This window comes from Xyrauchen texanus, chromosome 7, assembly GCF_025860055.1.
Source record: "Xyrauchen texanus isolate HMW12.3.18 chromosome 7, RBS_HiC_50CHRs, whole genome shotgun sequence".
NCBI classification, from domain to species: Eukaryota; Metazoa; Chordata; class Actinopteri; order Cypriniformes; family Catostomidae; genus Xyrauchen; species Xyrauchen texanus.
In genome coordinates, this window is record NC_068282.1 from 27,398,492 (window position 1) to 27,423,304 (window position 24,813).

The window sequence follows — 24,813 nt, forward strand, 5'->3', positions numbered from 1 at the left end:
TTTATAATGTGATCTGTATATGTTAGTGTGACAATAAATGACATTTTAAAATCATACAAATTGTCAAGATGAATTATTTTCATGTAGGCATAGGCAATTGAATGCAGAAATTGTTTACTAGATAGCCTATATTCTGCAAAGTAAAATGGTTTTAGATGACTATTAGCAAATTCAAAGGGAATTGATTTGGGTCTACATTTCTTACCAAGGACATAAGAAGGGCATAAATCAAGGGTCTCAAACTACCGGCCCGCGAGAAAGATTCATACGGACCACGTGCTAACAGTTTGCTCAAACCCGGCCCACAAATTAATTGTTACTTTCTGCATTTTGTTTTTGTCTTTAATGTTTCCCGTAATTCTCTTCAAAGATGATTAAACCACAGCTTAATATATTCAGCATGGTTTATTACATACTTAACAAAACTAGATCGCTTCCATCATGATCTGAGCTATTAAAAATGCAGGATCTTGTAAAATTATATAATGCACAGTTCATGTTCAAAGCGTATCACTATTTATTACCTGTGAACATTCAAAATATGTTTTCTCATAAGGAGCAGGCGTACAGTTTGAGACGATTTGGAAACTTTGTTCCACCAGGAGGAGTTTTTCTATGTCTGTTTGTGGGGTTACTTTGTGGAATAATCTGGGGCTTGAATTAAAGCAGTGTCAAGGCATTCACAATTTCAAACGTCTTTACAAACGAAATGTCTGGTTCCATTACAATGACATTGTGGTTTGATTGTATTCATGTTGTGTGGATTGTTGGATTAGTTATTATTTAGTTACCCTTGTGGTATTTCGTCTACCATTGTTGGTATTTGATTATCATTGTTACCTGTGGAAATATCTGTATTTTATTAATATGTATGGTATGAATGTGTGGTTTTGACTTGTGCAACCACTGTTTCTAAATGAGGTATTATTATTACTATTATTATTATTCTTTTTTAAAAAAAAAAATATTATTATTTTCTCTTTGAGATTATTGATGAAGGAAGCAGCTATTTTTTTTGTTTGTATAAATTCTTTGATAGACTGGGGTGGGGTTTAATAAGTTTTACTTCTTCCCACTCCATTTTCAAGCATAAGTGTATAAGTTATTATTATTGTGTATCTTTTCTGTTGTCACACTATTTTTGCTTGAAATAAATAAATAAATAAATAAATCTACCTAGCAGTCTGTAGGCCTACTGGAAGCATCCGTTGATGCTATGCGCGTTCAGGTAACGGCTGCTCCCTTTCTATTTTTTGATGCGCTGTAGGTAGGATACATTAAGTCACTTATTTTGCCCATATCTGTAAACGTATTGCTATGTAGGTTAACTCAAGTCCTTATTATACACATGTATTTACATAACGTCTCACCATTACATCAAAGCAGCTCGTGATATTTCTCAGCTCTCGTCTCTAAATGGGACTGCTACCCCCAATGTGTCTGCCGTTCTCATGAAATACAATATCAGGTGTCATTATTTCACTAAACATGAAGATCAGTCAGCTAATTAGCTATGAGGGAGAGATGTGTCACTCAACTCCAAAAACGTATGCCCACCATGCATCAATAGCTAACTGTTGGCTATAACTAAAACTATTAACTTAGCCCTATACACTAGCACGCTCTGCTTCTGCATCTCTCAGCAGCACCATGGCAAGAGAAAAAATATTTCGTTGTGAAATTTAGGGTGACCAAACGTCCACTTTTTCCGACACGTATAAACGTATGGCCGGGATTTCAGAAATGGCTAGAAATGTGTAGGATTTGTCTTCGTCTTCATATCGCTGTGCTTTCTACAGTTAGGACTATTATAGGTGTATTTTGTAATTCGTACTGCGCATCAGTTTTCACGTGTGTACATGTCCTTATGTGATTATTCTCTCTCCGCTCGCTCGCTCTCTGTGCGAATACAACACCTGCTTCCATCAGACTTGTGCTTACTGTATTATTTTTTAACTGAAAATATTGACTGTATCGAGCCAACATCAGGTAAACTGCATATCATGGAAATATGAGGGGAGAAACATGCCCTTCGTCTCTATACAGATACTATCAAACAAAATAGTATCTGAGAAGCACAAAACATGTCAGCCAGGAGAGTTCGGCTGGGCACAGCAGGAAGGCTTAAAAAGTTTTGGAGGCTATCAAACAAAATATTATGATGTGTGTGTATATATATATATATATATATATACACACACACACAAACACACAGTTAGTTCTGGTCCTCAAATCTGATTGGACGAGAGACATTCCATGTGTACTGATGGTCTGACACCATCAGCACTCGGACGCTTCAGTGTGTGTGACACTCCGCTTGCATTCATGCTGTTCTAAACTAAAGTGTAAGAGCAGTGCAGATCTGTTAGGAGTTACTGTATTTATTTTTGAAATTACATATGTTAGCCAGCAGGTGGTAGCAAAAGATCAATTTTGTGTGTAATATGAGCCAGTTGGAGATGTAAAGTGAATCCGTTAGTTATTATTTACATAGAACAGTGCTCAGTGATCGCTCGTATTACTAATACATTACCAAAGCTAGGAAATAACTTTAAACAACTTTAAACAGACAACTTCAGGATTAAGGATCATCACAGCTGAGAGACACAACAGACTGATTTATTACAGAACTCAAGTGTTTACCTTTATCATAGTTTCCACATTGCAGACATACTGTTTAAAATGGCGGAGGACATCGCTGTTTCTATAGTGAATGACTCTTGCACACCGGCTACCGTGAAATAGGGAGGAATACCCCTGCTTTGACGTCTATTTTGCACTGATAAAGTGGACCATCAGAAAGCTGACAACATATCTGCTTGGATGTGGCAACAGGTGATCGTCTCTCTCTCTGTCTCTCTGTCTCTCTCTCTCTCTCTCTCTCTCTCTCTCTCTCTCTCTCTCTCTCACACACACATCCATCTGTCAATGTTGACATGCAAATTAGCCAACTAGGCATCCATTTTAAAGGATATCTGGGCTTTAAGCTGTCTCCATCTTCCAAAGGCATCTCCAATATTTATCCTTTTTTTATACACCTCTGGTCATGGTGGTTTTTAGATGGATGGCGACACTTTTTAGGTCGGGTGGAATCTGTTATCTCTGATCCAGTTCGTTTGCTGGCTCGCATGGCTGCAGCATGCAGTGTTGTTTGCCTGCAAACTTGTTCAAATCTGGCAACCCAGTAGTGTCTAAATACTATTGGTGAGTGGGCAGTGGGTGGGATCACACAGGCAAAACATAAACAGAAATTCCGACCTGGAATGGAAACTACGAAGTATAATATACTGTTATATTATATTGTTATCAGAGAAGCCAGTATTTCAACTTAGCATGTTTCCTAATTCTCTAATGACATATTATGGTCATTTTATGATTTAGTACAGTAAAAATATTACATATAGCACCTTTAAGGCATCTTGCTTTATGAATGTGAAAGACTCATACCCGAAGAACCAGTCGGGAGATGAATTAATAATTCCTGTATGGAGCCTATGGGTCTATGCAGCTGTCATGTGTCAAATGAACGAAACACTAACAATACATTTTGTGCAAGTGTAGCCACGAATAAATTAATTCATAACTTTCTGAGATTACTCATTCAAAATTAACAAATTGTTCATGAACGACCCATCACTATTCTACAACAAACCTTTGGTCGTCAAAGTGATTGCATTTCTTTAGAAGACATGGATTAAACCACTCAGGTTGTATATATTGCTTTTACATTTTGGAACTTTTTGGAACTTGAACGTTTTAGACCTTCTTTGCAAATCTCACTAGAAAATCAATAAGCGTGTGACATCAAAGGCACTTTTGGCAGCATAAACATTTACCTCAAGGTGGCCCTTGTTTGAAAGTTGAGAACATTAAGTCTTTTGAACAAAACTTTTGAAACTAATAAGTTGATTTACTAAAAAAGAATGTTGATGTTTTTCCTCCATCACTTTGTACACTCATTATTGTTAAGTTTTATAAACATTTCACCATCCAGATCATGACAAGGTTTTAAGGAGGGGGCCCCAGTTTTCTTTTTAGATTATTCTTCATTGAGCACAAACTTATATGCAAAGCAACATACCATTTTGTTTTCTTTTTTTTTTTCTCGCATTCTTTTAAATTACAAAAGTAAGGATGAGAAAGAGGAGTTACTGCAGGAACATGTGTGTTACAGTGGTAGTAAGGTTAAAGAAAAAAGATAAACAATTAGATGCACGTTTGAAGCCAACAAATATCCTGTTCTCTAACCTATTTGATAGATTGTGTATCTGTTTCCAAGCATTAGAATGGTAAAAACCCTGAAACCAAACCCTGTGGATCCCATAACGAGCTCAGCCCCCGGCCCTCTACCTGAGCTAGGCTGCTGGTGAGAAGGTAACTGATACACCCCCAGCATGGAGAGAGACTACAAATGGCAGGATCTGATGCTTCACCTGCCTCCCTTCACTAATTAGAACTCTATTGTTGAGACAGATCAGCTTATTTTTGATGTCTAGTGGCACCTCAAGTCTTTCACATCAATATATGAGCAACTGGTTGCTCATTTATTCATGACCATGTTGACAGGCAGCTTATATTACTGCATTAGACCTATAGAAGACTGTGACCAGGGTGACTGGATACAAAGTAATTAATTAATCCAGGGGTTAGTGTGAAATCTAATATATAATACTTCAAATTTAATTAAACGTTTTAATTAAATTCTTAATTGGCTTAAATTGCTTTTTTTAACACATCTTAACCTGTTGACACTGTACACTCAAACTAAAGTAACACAATTCTAGAACATTTGTCACAACTTGAATTCATCGCTTTCTATCATTTAAATTGTAAAATGGAAGTTTACTTAATCCTTTTTGGAAGTTTGGAATACATTAATACTTATTGTGGTGTTAATGTAGCATTGATGAAACTGGGCAGGGGATTCTCTTTTCCCAACATTCTTTGCATGGAACAGGTTAAAATTGAAGTTGAAAAAACATGTTACTTTATGCTATTTGAGCAAGATGAGAAAAGGAATGTATTTGTTAATGTTCTACTAATTTTGGTTTTTAAAATGAAGGTTTTTTATGTTGGAGTTTTGGGGGTTAACATTGTGGTGAGAAATAGCATTTGTGCACAAGTTGAGGATGGACGTACACTTGTGATTCTTGACTCAAGAGTTGCTTAGCTCTACACTGATGAGCCAAAACATTATGAACATGACCAAGCAGAAAATTATTAGACTTCTGTTTTGTTTACCCTTTCAATAATTAACTATGGTTTCTCTACAGTAACTATAGTTTATCCATGGAATTTAGTTTAACCATAGTTACCACACAATTAATCATGGTTACTACTACAATATTACAGTAGAAAAACTGTGGTTTCATAATTGAAGATTATTGTTCTTGTTCATGGTAACAAAATAATATCTCTAGTTTAAAAAAAAAAGTTAGAATCCATATTTTCATGTGAGGATCGATATTTCTGATACAACATCAGTATCGGAAGTATCGATACTTTAGGATTGATCCGCCCATCCCAAATGGACTCTACAAGAACCCTAAAGGTGTCCTGTGGTATCTGGCACCAAGACAGTAGCAGAGCCTTCAAGTCCTGTAAGTTGCAAGATGGAGCCACCATGGATCAGACTTTTTGTTCCATCACATCACAAATATGCTCAATTGGATTGAGATCTGAGGAAAATAGAGGCCAGGGCAACACCTAGAACTCTTCATCATTTTCCTCATACCATTCCATAATAACGTGGGCTGTGTGGCAGGGTGCATTATCATGCTGAAAGAGGCCACTGCCATCAGGGAATGAAGGGGTGTACCTGGTCTGCAATGATGTTTAGGTAGGTGGCACATGTCAAATTGATGTACACATGAATGGCCAGACCCAGGGTTTCCCAGCAGAACATTGCCTAGAGCATCACACTCCCTCCACCAGATTTTGTCTTTCCACAGTGCATTCTGGTGCCATCACTTCCCTAGGTAAATGGCACACACATACACGGCCATCAACGTGATGTAAAAGAAAACAGGACTCATCGGACCAGGCAACATTTTCACTGCTCCAAGGTCCAGTTCCGACGCTCATGTGCCCATTGTAGGCACTTTCAACAGTGGACAGGTGTCATGGGTTCTCTGACCGATCTGCGGCTTGTGCCACAGTAGAACTTCTGTCGGTACGGACAAGACAGGATAGCCTTTATTGCCCTGGCACATCAGTGAGCCTTGGGTGACCAACATCCAGTCGCCAGTTTGTGGTTTGTCCCTCCTCGAACCACTGTCGGCAAGTACTCACCACTGCTGGCCGGGAGCACCTCACAAGCCTTGCTGTTTCAGAGATGTACTGACCCAGTCATCTGGCCATTAGAATTTTGCCCTCAAAGTCACTCAGGTCTTTACTCCTGACCATTTCTCCTGCATTCAACTCGCTGACTACAAGAACTGATTGTTCGCTTACCATCTAATTTACCCAGACCTTGACATGATGTGGCCTTGTTAAGAGATGCTCAACGTTATTAGCTTTGCCTGCGAGTGGTCATAATGTTTTGGCTCATCTGTGTATAAGCAGTTGTGATTAAAATTAAAGTGCAACGGTTTGACTGTTCTTACACTTGCTCACCTGGCATATGCTAATGACTAATAAAATATTATTTAGTCAAATTAATATGGCACAGTTATTGGTTTATGGTTTCGTTTTGTTCCAAAAAGAAAATAATTGTTTTAAAATATCTAACAAATTGCAATGACAACTGCAGGTTCAACTTGCATTCCAATCTCCCAGTCTTTCATGGAAATAATCAGGACTTGACCTACACTCAATTTACACTAGAAGTCAGTGTCAGTGGTATGATTACAATTCAGCAGCTGAGTAACCAATATAGTCCATGGAGGTTTGTCATATACATTTACAGCATATTCCTATACACAATAAGTAAAATAAATTAATATTCAGCTCCTCTAGAATTTTTTCATATGAATTTTAGATCCTACATTCAGGATTGGTTAGTTAAACATGTTTTATCAGCTGAGCAAGGTATGTTGGAAGACATCCAAGAAATAAATCTAAACTCCTAGAATGGGAACAGCAAAAACAGCTATTCTGCTATTTCTTCTGACCATTAACATAGATGAACAATGCACAGTTGTGAAATATAATAAATGAAAACATATGGGCCTACAACAGCAGAATATGTCAAAGAAGGATCTATCAGGTTTGTGCTCTAAATCTGAAATCCATTTCTGTTGTCCTGTGTGGTTCATTTGGTGAGCCCAGCCTCGCTCCTCTATAATGCTCTTTAAAAATGCATGACTCAAATTAAGCAGCATCTTATTTACCACATGCAACAAGAAGGCTTAAGACGTTCTTAGAGGCAATTGAGATCATTCAGTGAATGACCTCAAAAGCCTCTTCTCAGAACATGAGTGCTACATGACACATCCCGATAAACTGATCAACCAATCTCAGTTGTTCTTGACAGGAATGGACATGTAAGTCAAAACAAATTAGTCGTGTGAGTGTGCATTTTGAGGACAGTCCTACAAACAAAGCTCATGAAAAGTGTGCCGTTCCGAGATAGAAACTGACCCTTAAAGAGATAACTGACCCTTTCATTCTTCTGTGGAGCACAAAAAGAGATTTTAAGATTTCAGTTACAATTGTCTTTTTTCATTGCATCAAGTGAAATGGATGATAACATTCTGCTTAACAACTCCTTTTGTGTTTGTAACCCCACTTAAAAGTGAAGCTACTCTAGGGAAGTCTACACACACTTATATAAATACATGTTCAGGTATTTTTAAACACATTCCTAGAATAATTCCCTTTTATTCTTATTTGTATACAGCTATAGACACATTTGTATACAGCTCTCTCTCTCTCTCTCTCTATATATATAGAGAGATATATATATATATATATACAGTGCATCCGGAAAGTATTCACAGCGTTTCACTTTTTCCACATTTTGTTTTGTTACAGCCTTATTCCAAAATGGATTAAATTAATAATTTTCCTCAAAATTGTACAAACAATACCCCATAATGACAACGTGAAAGAAGTGTGTTTGAAATCTTTGCAAATTTATAAAAATATATATATATATATATTTTAAATCACATGTACATAAGTATTCACAGCCTTTGCTCAATATTTTGTTGAAGCACCTTTGGCACCAATTACAGCCTCAAGTATTTTTGTGTATGATGCTACAAACTCGGCACACCTATTTTTGGGCAGTTTTTCCCCTTCTTCTTGGCAGGACCTCTCAAGCTCTATCAGGTTGGATGGGGAGCGTCGGTGCACAGCCATTTTCAGATCTCTCCAGAGATGTTCAATCGGGTTCAAGTCTGGCTCTGGCTGGGCCACTCAAGGACATTCACAGAGTTGTCCCATAGCCACTCCTTTGTTATCTTGGCTGTGTGCTTAGGGTCGTTGTCCTGTTGGAAGATGAACCTTCGCCCCAGTCTGAGGTCCAGAGCGCTCTGGAGCAGGTTTTCATCAAGGATGTCTCTGTACATTGCTGCATTCATCTTTCCCTCGAGCTTGACTAGTCTCCCAGTTCCTGCTGCTGAAAAACATCCCCACAACATGATGCTGCCACCACCATGCTTCACTGCAGGGATGGTATTGGCCAGGTGATGAGCGGTGCCTGGTTTCCTCCAGACATGACGCTTGCCATTCAGGGCAAAAAGTTCAATATTTGTTTCATCAGACCAGAGAATTGTTTTTCTCACGGTCCGAGAGTCCTTCAGGTGCCTTTTGGCAAACTCCAGGCAGGCTGTCATGTGCCTTTTACTGAGGAGTGGCTTCCATCTGGCCACTCTACCATACAGACCTGATTGGTGGAGTGCTGCAGAGATGGTTGTTCTTCTGGAAGGTTCTCCTCTCTCCACAGAGAGCTCTGTCAGAGTGACCATCGGGTTCTTGGTCACCTCCCTGACTAAGGCCCTTATCCCCTGATCGCTCAGTTTGGCCAGCTTTAGGAAGAGTCCTGGTGGTTCCAAACTTCCATTTACGGATGATTGAGGCCACTGTGCTCATTGGGACCTTCAATGCTGCAGATATTTTTCTGTAGCCTTCCCCAGATCTGTACCTTAATACAATCCTGTCTCGGAGGTCTACAGACAATTCCTTGGACTTCATGGCTTGGTTTGTGATCTGACATGCACTGTTAACTGTGGGACCTTATATAGACAGGTGTGTGCCTTTCCAAATCATGTCCAGTCAACTGAATTTACCACAGGTGGACTCCAATCAAGTTGTAGAAACATCTCAAGGATGATCAGTGGAAACAGGATGCACCTGAGCTCAATTTTGAGTGTCATGGCAAAGGCTGTGAATACTTATGTACATGTGATTTTTTTTTCCGTTTTTTATTTTTTATAAAGATTTCAAACAAACTCCTTTCACGTTGTCATTATAGGGTATTGTTTGTAGAATTTTGAGGAAAATAATGAATTTAATCAATTTTGGAATAAGGCTGTAAAATAACAAAATGTGGAAAAAGTGAAACGCTGTGAATACTTTCCGGATGCACTGTATATAGGTGTATGTTTCTTTAAGAAACCCCGTGCAGACTTAAAAGTTTGGTTTCATTTCACTTGTGCAAAAGTATTGCCACTAAGTTTGTTTCCTTTTATTTTATTGAATGTTAATTGGTTACACTATTATGTGGGTTGTTATTGGAATCAGTGTTGCCAAATAGATTTAGCGACTTTTTGACCTCCTTGGCGATAGCGAGTAAAAGAGCCATCTAGCGACTAGCGACAATTTTAGCAACTTTTGAAGTTTGCTTTAGTGACAGTCTTCCACATCTGGTGACACAAAAAACATCAGCTCTATTGTGAATGAAGTCTCATTTTCTCTGTGTTCTAGTGCCCCCTTGTTTCAAGTATTATGACTGACCTGCATGCCTTTAGGAGGTGGATTTTCTATAAATTGAATGACTGACACGCTTACGTGTCGTTGGGATTTGTTTGCGACACACTCAACCTCAATTTACGTGCATGCTCTCCATTGATACAGTGATAGAAGAGCATTGAGAAATTATCTAGCAGGGCAAGAGAGAGAATGCACTGGATATGAACCCCTGATCTATAATAAGGTGTAGAGATAAGTGATATGCACTGTAAAAATCCAACTTCAGTTTTGTCAGACAAGGTCAATTTGAAAAGTTGATTGAACTATCAAATTTAGAAAAAAGTGAGTTTACTTAAAACAATCAATTAAGTCAACTTTTATGTAATTTATGTCATTTTTAAACAGTGAGCACATACAATATCAAGTCTGGTGGTGAAGTAAGAACACACAGGCTTTAGAGCATGCTCAGTTTGATCACTGACACTCCAACACACCCCTATTTGAAACTTTGAGCACCTCTGTGGAATGGAAGTTTAAATTTCACTGTTGTAAGTCTATAAAGCCAGGCTCTACCACAGAAGATCACGAAATATGTGGGAATTACGTTGATTTCAACTCATATCTTTAATGATGTTATCCATTTGTTAAAGTCATGCAAAGGTCTTAAAATTCATGGGTCAAAATCTGAGGGAACCTTGTAAGGCTGAGCACTATGAACTTCACATTGTTGCGTCTGCTACTAAGCATGCCAACTGGTGAAGCATTGTGGCTGATGACACTACCCACAATCCTCTGCTCTTGAATTTATTTAAGTGTGTTTGGTCAAAGCGTGCCAACTTTTGTAAATAATCTGACTTGAATTAATGGATGTTTTTGCTCTTTGTGTTTTCAGGTATATGTTTTGCTGTAAAAGTAAAAAAATTAATAAAAAACATCCCCAACACTACACCACTGCCTAACACTGGTTGCTATTGCTAGAATAATTTTGGACTTTGTCATTGTTCAATGAAGTTTAATTACAAAGCAAATAAATAAATAAATAGAAATCCCCCATTGTCTGAAAGTTTGACAAGTTTAATTAGAGATAGCTAAATGATAAATAGATATACAAATTGTTAATCATTAGTTCAATAAAAAAAACAACAACATATGGTTCTACACCTTTAAAGAATTGCCATAACTCTTTACACCAATTAATTTACATATTATGTAATAAATGACGCCATTACGTGATTTATCTACTTTTATCGGCATTTCAGAGCCTTTAGCAATTTCCCATGAGAAATAAACTCAGCAAAAAAGAAACATCCTTTTTTCAGGACTGTATTTTATAGATAAATTTGTAAAATCCAAATAACTTTACAGATCTTTATTGTAAAGGGTTTAAATAATGTTTTCCTTGCTTGTTCAATGAACCATGAACCATTAATGAACATCTGTGGAACAGTCGTTAAGACACTAACAGCTTACAGACGGTAGGCAATTAAGATCACAGTTATAAAAACTTAGGACACTAAAGAGAACTTTCTGCTGACTCTGAAAAACACCAAAAGAAAGATGCCAAGGGTCCCTGCTCATCTGCGTGAACGTGCCTTAGGCTGCATGGAGGCATGAGGACTGCAGATGTGACCAGGGCAATAAATTGCAATGTCCATATTGTGAGACGCCTAAGACAGCACTGCAGGGAGTCAGGAAGGACACCTGATTGTCTTTGCAGTGGCAGACCATGTGTAAAAATACCTGCTAAGGATCGGTACATTCAAAAATCACACCTGCGTGACAGGTACAGGATGGCAATAACAACTGCCCAAGATAAAACAGGAATGCACAATCCCTCCATCAGTGCTCCGACTGTCCACAATAGACTGAGAGAGGCTGGACTGAGGGCTTGTAGGCCTGTTAAGGCAGGTGCTTACCAGACATCACCGGCAACAATGCTGTCTATGAGCACAAACCCACCTTAGCTGGACCAGGACTGGCAAAAATTGCTCTTCACTGACGAGTCATGGTTTGTGTCACCAGGGGTGATGGTCAGAGTTGCGTTTATCATCAAATGAATGAGCCTGAGGCCTGTACTCTGGAGCAGGATTGATTTGGAGCTTGACGGTCCGTCATGGTCTGGGTCGGTGTGTTACAGCATAATCGGACTGAGCTTGTTGTCATTGCAGGCAATCTCAATGCTGTGCGTTACAAGGAGGACATCCTCCTCCCTCATTTGGTAACCTTCCTGCAGGCTCATCCTGACATGACCCTCCAGCATGACAATGCCACCAGCCAAACTGCTCATTCTGTGCGTGATTTCCTGCAAATACAGGAATATCAGTGTTCTGCCATGGCCAGCGAAGAGCTCGGATATCAATCCCATTGAGCATGTCTGGGACCTGTTGGATCGGAAGGTGAGGGCTAGGGCCATTCCCCCCAGAAATGTCCGGGAACTTGCAAGTGCGTTGGTGGAAGAGTGGGGTAACATCTCACAGCAAGAACTGGCAAATCTGGTGCAGTCCATGAAGAGGAGATGCACTGCAGTACTTATTGCAGCTGGAGGCCACACCAGATACAGACTGTTACTGTTTTACAGGGACACATTATTCCATTTCTGTTAGTCACATGTCTGTGAAACTTGTTCAGTTTATGTCTTAGTTGTTGAATCTTTTTATGTTCATATAAATATTTACACATGTTAAGTTAGCTGAAAATAAAAGCAGTTGAAAGTGAGAGGACATTTATTTTTTTGCTGAGTACAGTTGGCAATACTGATTGGAATTCAGAAAGTCAGTACAACAGCATCTAGAGTGATAGATCGTAAAGAGATGCAATAACGCTCCGATATTGAGAACAGGTGAATTAACTGCTCAAACAAGCAAGTTATAATGTTTTGTTTAATTATAAAAGAGAGAGAGAGAGTATGAGTGAGTGAGTGTGTGTGTGTGTGTGTGTGTGTGTGAGCGTGGATTTATCACTTTGTGGGGACCAAATGTCCCCATAAGGATAGTAAAACCCGACATTTTTGACCTTGTGGGGACATTTTGTCGGTCCCCATGAGGAAAACAGCTTATAAATCATACTAAGTTATGTCTTTTGAAAATGTAAAAATGCAGAAAGTTTTCTGTGAGGTTTAGGGGTAGGGTTGGGTTTAGGGGATAGAATATAAAGTTTGTACAGTATAAAAACGATTATGTCTATGGAAATTCCCCATATAACATGGAAACACAACGTGTGTGTGTGTGTGTGTGTGTGTGTGTGTGTGTGTGTGTGTGTGCGTGTATTTATCACTTTGTGGGGACCAAATGTCCCCATAAGGATAGTAAAACCTGAAAATTTTGACCTTGTGGGGACATTATGTCGGTCCCCATGGGGAAAACAGCTTATAAATCATACTAAATTATGTTTTTTGAAAATGTAAAAATGCAGAATGTTTTCTGTGAGGGTTAGGTTTAGGGGTTGGGTTAGGTTTAGGGGATAGAATATAAAGTTTGTACAGTATAAAAACGATTATGTCTATGGAAATTCCCCATAAAACATGGAAACACAACGTGTGTGTGTGTGTGTGTGTGTGTGTGTGTGTATGTGTGGCAGTCAAAGTATTTCTCTTCATCGTTGTTCAAATGACATCGGTGCTTATAAGCTTCATGAAACATGTACTGCTCTTTAACGGACAGTTTGTGAGCTGTGAGAACGGAACGCTGTGCAAATCAGCGCATACTGGTAGATACCTGCTTATTTTCACTCCACAAGAGACGCGAAGGCATGACGAAAGTGACGCAACGCTTCAGATAGCGCTACACGCCCCCGCGCGGTTCCTCTGGCAGTGAGGGAAAGAAGCGATCGCAAGCCGGAACCGGACTGGTAGGCCTACGTGAGTGCTTTACGGACTGCGAACTGTTGCAGAAGAAGATTAGCTTCTTTCATAAAGAGCATTCAAATCATTGTATCAATACATTGACTTATTTGAGTGTATTTTGCACTTAAGAGTTCATTGCAAGTGTATGTTTTGAAGCACATTTTGAATATATTCACTACGTAAGGTTTAATAACCTATAGTAATATATACTGTTTATATACGAAATATTATATTGTTTATTACTTTATATATTCCCTATTCTCATATTCTAAATAAATTCTTTGGATTATTATTTTATTTTTACTTTTTTTCTAAATCAGTCTTTGCTATTTTCTTAATATTTCTGAGGGACTATAATAGCGGTATCAGAGTAGGATTTTATATAAAGTCGGGAGACACTAAGTAATTGAACCCGGTGCTCCACCCTAAAAGAGCTTAGCCAATACACACCTAAGAGGGCAGAGGGCGCTACATGTTCCACATGTTCTTTCCGAAGAAAGAAAGTGATCTGAGTTAGAAACGAAATGAGGATGATTAAATAATGATAGAATATTTACTTTTGGGTGATCTTTTCCTTTAAGTGCAAGAAATTGAACTTGGATGAGAGCTTTTGATTTCAGGGATTATCTTTGTGACATTTCACTACAACGTTTTAATACAAACCTGTCATATTGGAGTGTTTTGTTTTTTAAACCTGAAATGCTCAGACTACAAATTACATTTAAAGGTAATCTTTGTAAAACTGATTGTAGAAGCTTTAGTTCAGACATTGCTTCAGACTGGAGATCAAAAATGCACAGTTTAAAATGACAAAAGAGTCAACAAAGCTAGAAAAAAACAAAACAAAGAAACTGTAAAACAATATTGTGTAACCCATTTAGACTGTCATATGTCAGTGATTTCAATATTTCCACAAACAAGATATGAGCAGCATTAGATTTCAAGTAATTGAAGGCTCTCAACATGTGCGTGCCATACACAATTAAACAGACATTTGAGCACTTTGATCACTAACCCGAACTGATTAGGTGTATGTAATTTATCCTCTGCTATTATTAAAATAAAATCTTACATTTCTCTCCACAGAGCGAAGGTATCTTGCACACTCAAAGTGGCCGTTGTATTTAGCCAGATCTGCAGCTGTGAAGCCGTCTACGTCTCTCTCTTTTGGGCTGTTCTGGTGACTTAGGAGGATTCGACAGCACTGGAAAATTATGTATAATGTCCAGTTTCATAACTGTAATCATGATTTAATAACACAATTCATTTCAATACTTGTGATTCCATTTTAGACACCACACAATCGACTTTCACCCTAATTTAGGCATACCTCTATCTCGCCATTCTCTGCTGCATCATGCAGAGGTGTGCCACCCCAATAATCCCTCTTGACCTTTGATCCCATCTGTAGCAGCCGCTCCAGGATACGATGGTGCCCTCCACTGGCAGCAAAATGTAAAGCAGTTGCCCCTTCATTATCTTGACCAGACAAGCTAATGTCTGTGAAGGATGCCTGCAGCAGAGAAAATTTATTGAACCATTAATGAAGTACTTGTAAACCTGTATCTGTACAGAAATATAATACTGAAGCATGGAAAGTGAAGTTAAATGAATAATTCACCAAAAAAAAAATTACATTCTGTCATTTGCCCACCCCCATGTTATTCCGAACCTATTTGAAATTCATTCTTTAGTGATACATAAAAATAGAAGTTTAAGTGTGATCCAGTGTGAACAAGCATTTCTCATGAACTCTTAAGTAAACTAGGGCAGATTTCAATGAACAATTACTTAAAATGTAGATCTGTTCCTCAAACAAGACATCACTGCAAACCCTAATAAGTTAGCAGAACTCCAAAATTTGAGGCAGTAAACTACATCAAATATTTTAAGTTAATAATCTCCCAAGTTTATGTTAATATAACTTTCAGATTTTAATATTGTACTACACATGCAGGTTCATTGCTCTTAACTTGAAATCTTGAGTAAGCTAAAGATTTATTTTAATGGCACTTAAATTTAAATTTAACTTTTTGGCTGAAATCAAAATTACCATGCAAGTTCAACTTAAATACTTCATGTAGAGGGAACCTAATTAGGTAGAACTAGCTATTACAGTGACTGCTAGCATGCTGAATAAGAAACACTATGCTTTGATTAGGATAGTAATTGCTCTGAGTAAAGCTCTGCTGTAGAACTAACTTAAATTTGACCTGTTTTCAACCTTAGCTCAAGCTCCACTATTCACAATAAGGGTAATCCCAGAAAAACTTTAGCATAATAGAAACTGTTCTAAATAACTTTAAGCATTAAACATTAACAAGTCTCCCCCTTTACATTAATCTTGTGCAAAGACACATGATATAACATTTTAACATTTACTCTCCCTGTCGAGTGCCATGCAGATCATGCTGGGATATAGAAATCCCCAGCCCAGTTTTTAGTTAAACTTAAGTTCCTGTAAATTTAAAGAGACAAGCTCATTAAACTCAAAATAATAAAACAATTCAGGTTATTTAAAATTTCGTGAACTCGAAAGTAAAAGTTCTAAATACTCATCAAGGTTAATTTATTTGAACTAATTTGGATGATTTAACTTTTCCCTACTCAGTGAGGAACAGTGAACCTTTACAGTGATTGCATGCATTTCAGAAGACTTGGAAAATAAAGCTCAAGTATGGACTACTTTTATGATGATTTTGCACCATTTTTAAGGCATCTTCAGTCAACATTCATTGGCATTACATGAAAAACATGACTAGGGCATTCTCCAAAATTTCACCTTTGGGGTCAAACTTCTATAACTATTTTCTATGTAACACAAAAGGACATATTAGACATATTAGTCAGTCAACGTTCACTTTGTAGGGAAAAAAGATGCAATGAAAGTGAATGGTGACTGAGGCTAACAGCTCCATTTGTGTTCCATTGAAGTGAGTCTTATGGGTTTAAATCGACATGTGGGTGAGTAGATGACAGAAATGTCATTTTTGGGTGAACTAGCCCTTTAAATAGTGTGTGTATAGTTACACTCACAAGCCATACCACCAGTGCATGGTGGCCCATATGAGCTGCAGCATGCAGTGGTGTCATGCCATCTTGCGCTCTTAGATGCACATCGGCCCCACAATCTTTCACCAGATACTCCACAACATGTAGATGTCCCTCCTGGCATGCCAGATACAGTGGCGTGGCACCCGTATTAGTCTGTCCATCAACACACCTGAGAAAATTTATACGTTTATACAGGCATAATTTCATACTTTCCAAATGAGTGGTTGACTAATATGAATATGAACCATGAGTGAAATTTACAGTGAAATCCTTTCTCCACACAGGCTATTGGGGTTCCCATGTCATTCTCTATGAATGACTGCATTCCCCCTTTAATCAACCTCTTCACCTCACTACTCAACCGTTTTAATTTCTCTGTACTGCTGTGTCACTGGCCATCTCAGCTTGTGTGGCCAGCAGCATGAGATTCACTCATTTGATCCAATCATGTTTCTCACATGTGCTAAAGGCATCTTGAAATATAAAGCCTGGTTAGATGTACCATCTGAACCATGAGACCACCAATTTAAAACATAAATGGAGCAAAGGAGGGTGCTTTTTCAACCAGATTGTGTGATTGTCTACCACTCTGTTAAACCAATTACAGTCTGCCTATTAATCATTGGGGGGTTTTGTAAAGTTCATGGGATCTTAAGGGTCTTTAAAGACCACATCTTCTTGAACTACATCCCAAAGCCAACAGCTTTGAAAACACTTCCAAGAAACTGAACCACATCTTTAGCAAAGTGAATTTTCTTCTAAATGTATTCTTCATAGAAACGGTGTACTAGCCAGACACAATGGGATAAAGTGTCAAGCTGTTTCCATGTAAATCAGTGTTTTTGTCCTAACCAGTCATGACTGTGACAAGGGATGAGTGAGTGACAGCTCAGGATGGGCAGATTGATGCTAAATTATCGATACCTCAGATACTGATGTTGTATTTAGAAGATTGATACTCACAATATCAATACTACAGGTTTTTACTGATCTGGTGATTTTATTTTTGTTTAGTATGAAAAGAATTGCATTTCATGATATTCAAATGCAAAAATGAACTAGTTTATTTAATAAAATAGTTGCATATGACTGTCTCTATTTTTCCATCCGCTCATCTTAACATACAGAAATGCGGAGAGACAGAAGTCACAGACGGCACTCAGTCAAAACACTTGTTTGCTATAAATTAAATTACATTCAAATCTGTTGAAAAATTGAAAATCTTATGTTGTTTTTAAATATATTTGTCTTATAAATTTAATGTTATCATGTAAATATAATGCAAAAAAATGACCCATTCAATTCTCAGAAAAAAATTATAATAGCTTAATAAAGGTTTTGGTATCGATATATGTGATATTGTCTTTAGTAGTACTCGGTATCAGATCGAAAATAAAATAAGTGGTATAGCCTAGTGTCAGAAAATAATTTTTCTATTAAGGTGTGATATTTGCTCACTGAAGTAGTTTTTCAGGAGCATTTTTTACCTGTATGAGGGCATTTAGGGAATATTTTTTCTAACAATACAAAATATGACAATATGATGTCATTGTTTTAGGTCAAATACTTTATTTAATTCAAATTCATGATAAATCTGTATAATCAGATAATTGTTACCTAATTTAAATGAACATCAAATAATTTAATGCAATAATTAGTATACTAGGGCTAGAATATAATATTAAAAAATAAACTATTTGATGTTACATATAAGAAATAGAGGAATTCATGGGGTACAGTACTTGTACATTACTTGCGCTAAAGTAATGTGTAATAAATTGTAAATATGAATTCATATGCTCGTCTGTTAGCATTTTGGTGACAGCTGAAGTGTGTGCTACAATTGATTGAAAAGGTAATATAGACGGATTAGGTGCGGACCAAAAACGTTTCTAGCAAAAGTGATCTATAAAGTAACTTAAAAATAAAATTATAATTAATGTGATTACCTTTTAGATTAAGTAATCAGTAAAGTAATATGGTTACATTTTTAGAGAAGTAATTAGTAATTTGTGGTGGATTACTTATTTTGAGTAACTTAACCAACACTGGTTAGGACACAATGTTATGGCACCCACAAATTCCAGGAACATATTCAAATGTTTTTGGAGCTCAGAATGCATATGTTTAGCATATTTCGTGTTGAACAGTTAAAAGTGATTGCACAATCCAGGGCCAATCTCTTAAAGGTGTTAAGCACAAGGACTGGGCCTTTGGGTACAGTAACAATGTATCAAATGCTTAAAGGAATAGTTCACCCAAAGAGGAAAATAATCTTATCATTACTCACCCTCATGCCATTCCATATGTGTATGACTTTCTTCTGCAGAACAGAAATTAAGATTTTAAAGGAATATTTCAGCTTTGTAGGTCCATACAATGCAAGTGAATGGGTGCCAAAAATTTTACTCACCAAAAAGCAAAATGGCAGCATAAAAGTAACCCATAAGACTCCAGTGGTTAAATCCATATCTTCAGAAGTGATATGATGGGTGTGGGTTAGAATCAGATCAATATTTAAGTAAATTTTTGCAGGGATTTCTACTCTCTGCATATGCGTGAAGAATGTGACTCAGCAAAAACACAAGAAGAATGTGAAAGTGGAGTTTGACTGAGCAGGGAAGAGAATATATTGTAAAAATTGACAAAAATATTGATCTGTTTCTCACCCACGCTTCTGAAGACAATGAATGAGAATGACAATGACACTGGAGTCATATGGATTACTTTTATGCTGACCTATGTGTGTTATGAATGGAGGCAGCGAAGCAGACGAGATGCGGATCCAAAAGCAGTTTAAACTTTATTAGAAAAATAAACAAGGCGGGTACACAAAACACGGGAACAAAGGAAAAACCCTCAATGGGGAAATAAAACATAAAACTAGAAAACACGGGCAGGGAACACATACCAGGCTAACAACAACATTCAACGAACGACCAGGAGTGAACAAAAAGCAGGGCTTAAATACACAGTGAGTGATGACTGAATAAGACACAGGTGAGAACAATGAACAAAATGGCAGTGATGATGGCAGGTGGATTCTGGGAAGTGTAGTTCTTTAACAATGACAAGTGAACACGAAGGCTAACAAAGAGACTAAGGGGCTACACAAGGGACAAAAGTGAAAACTAAGGAATGCAAAGGTGACAAAAATGGCAGACAGAGGGCAACAGTGAAACAAGACAAGGAATTCCTAACATAGCCCCCCCCTCAAGGATCGGATTCCAGACGATCACAGTAACATAAAACAAAACAAAAAATGTCCATGACTGGGGGGGAGCTTGAGGTGGGCAGACAGACCAAGGGGGCAACAACGGGCAGACAGGCAGTCCAGGGGGCAACGAGGGGCAGACAGACAGTCCAGGGGGCAACGAGGGGCAGACAGACAGTCCAGGGGGCAACGAGGGGCAGATAGACAGTCCAGGGGGCACAGAAGGCAGGCAGGAAGTCCAAGGGGGCACAGAGGGCAGGCAGGAAGTCCAAGGGGGCACAGAGGGCAGGCAGGAAGTCCAGGGGGCACAGAGGGGCAGATAGGAAGTTCAAGGGGGCACAAAGGGCAAGGACAGGTTTGGGGAACCTAGGAGGAGGCCACTGGACAGGGACAGGGTCAGGGGGCCTGGGAAGAGGCCACAGGACGGGAACAGGGTCAGGAGGCCTGGGAGGAGGCCACAGGACAGGGACTGGGTCAGGAGGCCTGGGAGGAGGCCACAGGACAGGGACTGGGTCAGGAGGCCTGGGAGGAGGCCACAGGACAGGGACTGGGTCAGGAGGCCTGGGAGGAGGCCACAGGACAGGGACCGGGTCAGGAGGCCTGGGGGAAGGCCACAGGACGGGAACAGGGTCAGGAGGCCTGGGAGGAGGCCACAGGACAGGGACTGGGTCAGGAGGCCTGGGAGGAAGCCACAGGACAGGGACAGGGTCAGGGTCAGGAGGCCTGGGAGGAGGCCACAGGACAGGGACTGGGTCAGTAGGCCTGGGAGGAGGCCACAGGTCAGGGACAGGGTCAGGACCCCTGGGAGGAGGCCCTAGAGGCGGTGACCTGGAAGGCTCTGGCAGCGGAGCCGTAGGAGGCTCGGGAGGCGGAGCCGCAGGAGGCTCGGGAGGCGGAGCCGCAGGAGGCTCGGGAGGCGGAGCTGAGGGAGGCTCTGGAGGCTCAGAGGCCTCAGGGGGTGGAGCCGTGGGAGGCTCAGGAGGCAGAGCCGAGGCAGGAGGAACCATGGAAAGCTCGGGAGGCTCAGGGGGCGGAGCCGTGGGAGGCTCAGGAGGCAGAGCAGAGGGAGGCTCGAGAGGCGGAGCCCTGGGAATCTCGGGAGGAGGAGCCCTGGCAGACTCGAGAGACTTGAGAGATGGAGCCCTGGGAGGCGGAGCCCTAGGAGGCTTGGGAGGAGGAGCCCTGGGTGGCTCGGGAGACTTGAGGGGTGGAGCCCTGGAAGGCTCGAGAGGCTTGAGAGGCGGAGCCCTGGGAGGCTCAAGAGACTTGAGGGGTGGAGCCCTGGGAGGCTCAAGAGACTTGAGGGGTGGAGCCCTGGGAGGTTCGAGAGGAGCCCTGGGAGGCTCGGGAGACTTGAGGGGTGGAGCCCTGGGAGGCTCGAGAGGCTTGAGAGGTGGAGCACTGGGAGGTTCGAGAGGAGCCCTGGGAGGCTCGGGAGACTTGAGAGGCGGAGCCCTGGAAGGCTCAAGAGGAGCCCTGGAAGACTCGAGAGGCGGAGCCCTGGGAGGCTTGAGAGGCGGAGCCCTGGAAAGCTCGGGAGGCGGAGCTCTGGAAAGCTCGGGAGGCGGAGCTCTGGAAAGCTCGGGAGGCGGAGCTCTGGAAAGCTCGTGAAGCTCGGAAGGCGGAGCTCTGGGAAGCTCAGAAGGCGGAGCTCTGGGAAGCTCTGGAGGCTCGAGGGGCGCAGGCTCTAGGACGGGCATGACCATTGGCGCTGGCTTTTGGTCAGTCCTGGCTACTGGCGTTGGCCCGGGAACGGTCGAGGCTACAGGCGCTGGCTCAGGGACGGTCGAGGCTACAGGCGCTGGCTCAAGGACGACCAAGGCGACAGGCACTGGCTCACTGACTGTGGTATGCGCTGGCTTGGGTTCGCTGACCGTGGCTGACGAAGGCTCTGGCTCACAGACCGGGGCAAGCGAGGGCTCTGGCTCGCTGACCGTAGCTAACGAGGGCTCTGGCTCGCAGACCGGGGCAAGCGAGGGCTCTGGCTCGCTGACCGGGGCAGGCGAGGGCTCTGGCTCGCTGACCGTAGCTGGCGAGGGCTCTGGCTCGCAGACCGGGGCAGGCGAGGGCTCTGGCTCGCAGACCGGGGCAGGCGAGGGCTCTGGCTCGCAGACCGGGGCAGGCGAGGGCTCTGGCTCGCTGACCGTAGCTGACGAGGGCTCTGGCTCGCTGGCCGTGGCAGGCGTGGGCTCTGGCTCGCTGGCCGTGGCAGGCGGAGACTGGGGAGCAGAAGCCTTTCCTCTTCTCCTCCTCCGCCGGGCAGACGAAGTGGACCGTGCAGGCTCACTGACCAAGGCAGGCGTGAAGGGACGAACCACGGGCGAGTGGAGGGTTATTACTGTGGGAGGAGTTCTCCTCGATGGCGCCCACAGTTAACGGCGAACCGCAGGCCAGCAGAGTCTTGAGCGCACTGTTCAGGCTCGCCCGGAAAAACCCCACCAGGTAAGAGTCAGGGAATTCGGTGGCACTCGCAATCGCGAGGAAATCGTGGATGTGGTCCTCCACCAGACGATTTCCCTGACTAAGACTGAGCAGCTGACAGCTCGCTTTTCGAACCGCTGGATCCATGTTTGGTCGTTCGTTCTGTTATGAATGGAGGCAGCGAAGCAGACGAGGAGATGCGGATCCAAAAGCAGTTTAAACTTTATTAGAAAAATAAACAAGGCGGGTACACAAAACACGGGAACAAAGGAAAAACCCTCAATGGGGAAATAAAACATAAAACTAGAAAACACGGGCAGGGAACACATACCAGGCTAACAACAACATTCAACGAACGACCAGGAGTGAACAAAAAGCAGGGCTTAAATACACAGTGAGTGATGACTGAATAAGACACAGGTGAGAACAATGAACAAAATGGCAGTGATGATGGCAGGTGGATTCTGGGAAGTGTAGTTCTTTAACAATGACAAGTGAACACGAAGGCTAACAAAGAGACTAAGGGGCTACACAAGGGACAAAAGTGAAAACTAAGGAATGCAAAGGTGACAAAAATGGCAGACAGAGGGCAACAGTGAAACAAGACAAGGAATTCCTAACAATGTGATTTTTGAAGCTTCAACATTTTGACGCCCATTCACTTGCATTGTATGAACCTAAAGAGCTGAGAAATTCTTCTTAAAATCTTAATTTGTGTTCCGCTGAAGTAAGAAAGTCATGTGAGGGTGTGTAAATGATAAGAGAATTTAAATTTTGGGGTGAAAAATTCCTTTACGTAGTTAATATAAATATAATAGACACCTAATATAAAGTGGGTCCAATAATTCAAAGACAACATCCAAATACAGGCTAGGGGAACTAATATTAATGTTAAAAAACCTCAGAAAGTGAAAATTTCATGTCAGGGGACCTTTAAGGCACAAATCCAAAATAGATCAGTAATCAGAATAGCACAGACAAAACTGAGACAAATTAATGTGTAAGTCCTTCCAAACTTTATCTTGTTCAAAGCACAGTCATGTTGTCTTGGTGTCAGGGGTGAATTATGTGTGGCATCATTCTTATAAGTAGATCATGACATGCCACACTGTCACGTCACACTATGCCACGTGTTTACTTCCTTTTACACTACCTGAGGGCAGTATATGTTGTGAGACTCTCACATTTCAATGAGAGTTGCAAAAGGCAAAAAGCATAGAGAACATGGATAAATAACCTAAGAGAATACTTTACTGGTGTTGGTTTTATAATGTCTGGTGGCTTCATTACAAGATACGTTGGATCAGGACAAGAGGACATCACAAGAATTATAACCATAATTCATTGTGGTAATATAAGAATATTACTGTGCTTTTTCTGCTCCAATTCCAATAATTGAAAGAAATCGCCTCAAGTATTTTAAGTCTCAAATTTGAATCGAATTGCTCAATAAATTGACATCATACAGTACCATCAAAACAAAATGTCTGTCTTCTTGAGATAGATTATTGGTTGTGCCAATAGTGAAGTCATTGAATCTGTTTTTAGAATAAAAAGATACTATTTTTTTTAATTGTTTTTGTTTTCACATGTACTCCATCAAATAATGCAAGGCATGAGACAAAGAATAGTGACCCACAAGATCAGCTTGTCCTGTCTTTTCATCCACCTCTGCCACATGAGATTAATCTGAATTTACTGAATGTACATATCTTATCTTGTAACACCGTACCCTGGAGCTTGATCAATCAGCAACTTCAGACATGTGAGGTCACCCTTTGCTGCAGCATAGTGTGCAGGAAGTGCACCGCAGTTTGTTTTCACTTCTGCTCCATTTCCATGAGCCAGCAGCCAGTGGACAGCATCCACCTTCCCAAACCGGGCAGCAAGGTGGAGCGGAGTGGCCCCTCCTGAATCCTGGCCCTGAATACACACAGAAAAGTAAGAATAGTTACAAACAACAGGCTTTACAAAAAGCTTGACTGTTTTTCTTCATTGAGCAGAAAAGTCCAACCCATCTGTTGCCTATTCATTTAAGGAATGTTTGGCAGTTATAGTGTCACCAAACGAAATACAAATTCTGCTAAGACCAGCCTAAAAATATTACTGACCAATCCAACCTTGCAACTGTTGCTGTTCGCCATTTTCATCAGAATGTTTTTGTTGTTATGAGTCTATGGAAGTCATGTGTGTTTGGGTAGTCTTAAGCAGATTTTACAGAAAATATCTGAAACACACTGTATTATTTTTTGTATCTTTAAATAAATCTTGAGAAAAGCATGCTATGGATTAAACAATGTGTCAGCTCTCATTCCAAAATGTATAACATTAGTAAGGACACCCATATATTCACAGACCTTATTCACAGCAGCACCATCTTTAATTTTTGATGGAATCACAACAACGCTGTGAGGGATAGACAAGTTTT

At 40.6% G+C, this 24,813-nt stretch overlaps 1 protein-coding gene across 1 annotated transcript in view; it reads right to left on the bottom strand.

Annotated features, from left to right (window-relative positions):
* Nucleotides 1-24,813, bottom strand: part of espnla (espin like a) — a 43,262-nt gene that overhangs the window by 15,855 nt on the left and 2,594 nt on the right. Inside the window, exons 2-5 of the mRNA XM_052130723.1 lie at nt 24,118-24,308; nt 16,733-16,919; nt 15,027-15,209; nt 14,769-14,900 (exon numbers count right to left, since the gene is read on the bottom strand). Of these exons, the coding sequence (XP_051986683.1) occupies nt 14,769-14,900; nt 15,027-15,209; nt 16,733-16,919; nt 24,118-24,308 (693 nt within the window). The remainder of the gene's footprint in view (nt 1-14,768; nt 14,901-15,026; nt 15,210-16,732; nt 16,920-24,117; nt 24,309-24,813) is intronic.